This window comes from Galeopterus variegatus, unplaced genomic scaffold, assembly GCF_000696425.1.
Source record: "Galeopterus variegatus unplaced genomic scaffold, G_variegatus-3.0.2 Scaffold11333, whole genome shotgun sequence".
Lineage (NCBI taxonomy): Eukaryota > Metazoa > Chordata > Mammalia > Dermoptera > Cynocephalidae > Galeopterus > Galeopterus variegatus.
The window spans coordinates 10,618-11,731 of record NW_007737444.1 but is presented as its reverse complement, the minus strand read 5'-3'; the positions used below and the strand labels follow the sequence as shown (position 1 = coordinate 11,731).

The following is a 1,114-nucleotide window of genomic DNA, read 5'->3' as shown; positions in this document are numbered from 1 at the left end:
CTGACAACACCAAGTCAAGGGTTAAGACCCCCTTACCGGTCATCTTTTAAAAAAAAAAAGATCTCATAAAAGGGAGAACTCACTTCTGATTTGACAAGAATCCTGTAGGACTGATCTGCCTAGTGGGTCATAGGATACTTTTCTTGGAAGGGGGAATGATCGATTTTATTATCCTTTATTTGATAAAGCATATGCTCATATGTAGATGAAGTTTCCAATGGTCCAATTCCGTAACTGATATTCTCTAACTGCAACAGTCCTCTAAATATTCAAATACAAAAAAGAAATAAAAATATAATGAGTATAGATTTCACACTGAAAAATGTAAATCACTACTAAATAAAAACATTTAATAGAAATTTTATAGTGGTTTTGAAGTCTATTATGTAAGAATCATCACATCTTACTTGGATTAAATTTCAAACTCAATTTTATACCCATCTTCTGTCTATTAGAACATTTAATAGTAGTTGTGGCTCCAGTGTGGCCAAAAATGTGAATACTCTTTATGCTGGCAGAAGCTTTTTCTGCATAAATTTCATAACAGCAAAAGTGGGTCTGAGACAAAGAATAAGGGAAGAGGAAGTGAAGGAGATAAGAATACGTGTATGAGAAGAAACACGAAGTCTATATTTTTTTGTCTTCACTCTACCCTCTGAGACGTTTCTGAGAAGGGCTCACACAACATCTTTCATCACGCAGATCTCTCGAATATGTCATTACCTGAGACCAGAGCAAGTGTTTAGTGTCGCAACTGATTCTGGAATTTCTGCAGCATATCCTTGATAAAAGCAATGACCCTATACAAGGCAGAATGTGAAGATATGCTCATAAGTGACTTGTAAATAAAGTCCTTGGTTTTATCCTTACTCCTTAAGTGTCATCAAATATTCAAATTTATCATTACCATAATATTATTCACCAGATATTCAATTTCCTTGTTATCTCTCTATAATATCTTCCACTAAGCCTTTTTCTGCCTATGAATAATCATAGCTATCATCCATGTAATAATTCTAAAATTCTTGTTACAATTCTAAATTTTTGACAACTTTTTTTATCTGCATCTTTTCTTTCTCAGCCGCATTTCCCAAATGTATAATCTGTAACTGTT

General features: G+C 33.4%; 1 protein-coding gene across 1 annotated transcript in view; it reads right to left on the bottom strand.

Moving 5' to 3' along the window:
- LOC103610582 (disintegrin and metalloproteinase domain-containing protein 18-like) overlaps nucleotides 1-1,114 on the bottom strand; it is a gene marked incomplete at its 5' end in the record, with an annotated part of 37,309 nt that overhangs the window by 31,072 nt on the left and 5,123 nt on the right. Inside the window, 2 exon segments of the mRNA XM_008594725.1 lie at nucleotides 84-261; nucleotides 724-800. Coding sequence (XP_008592947.1) covers nucleotides 84-261; nucleotides 724-800 — 255 coding nt within the window.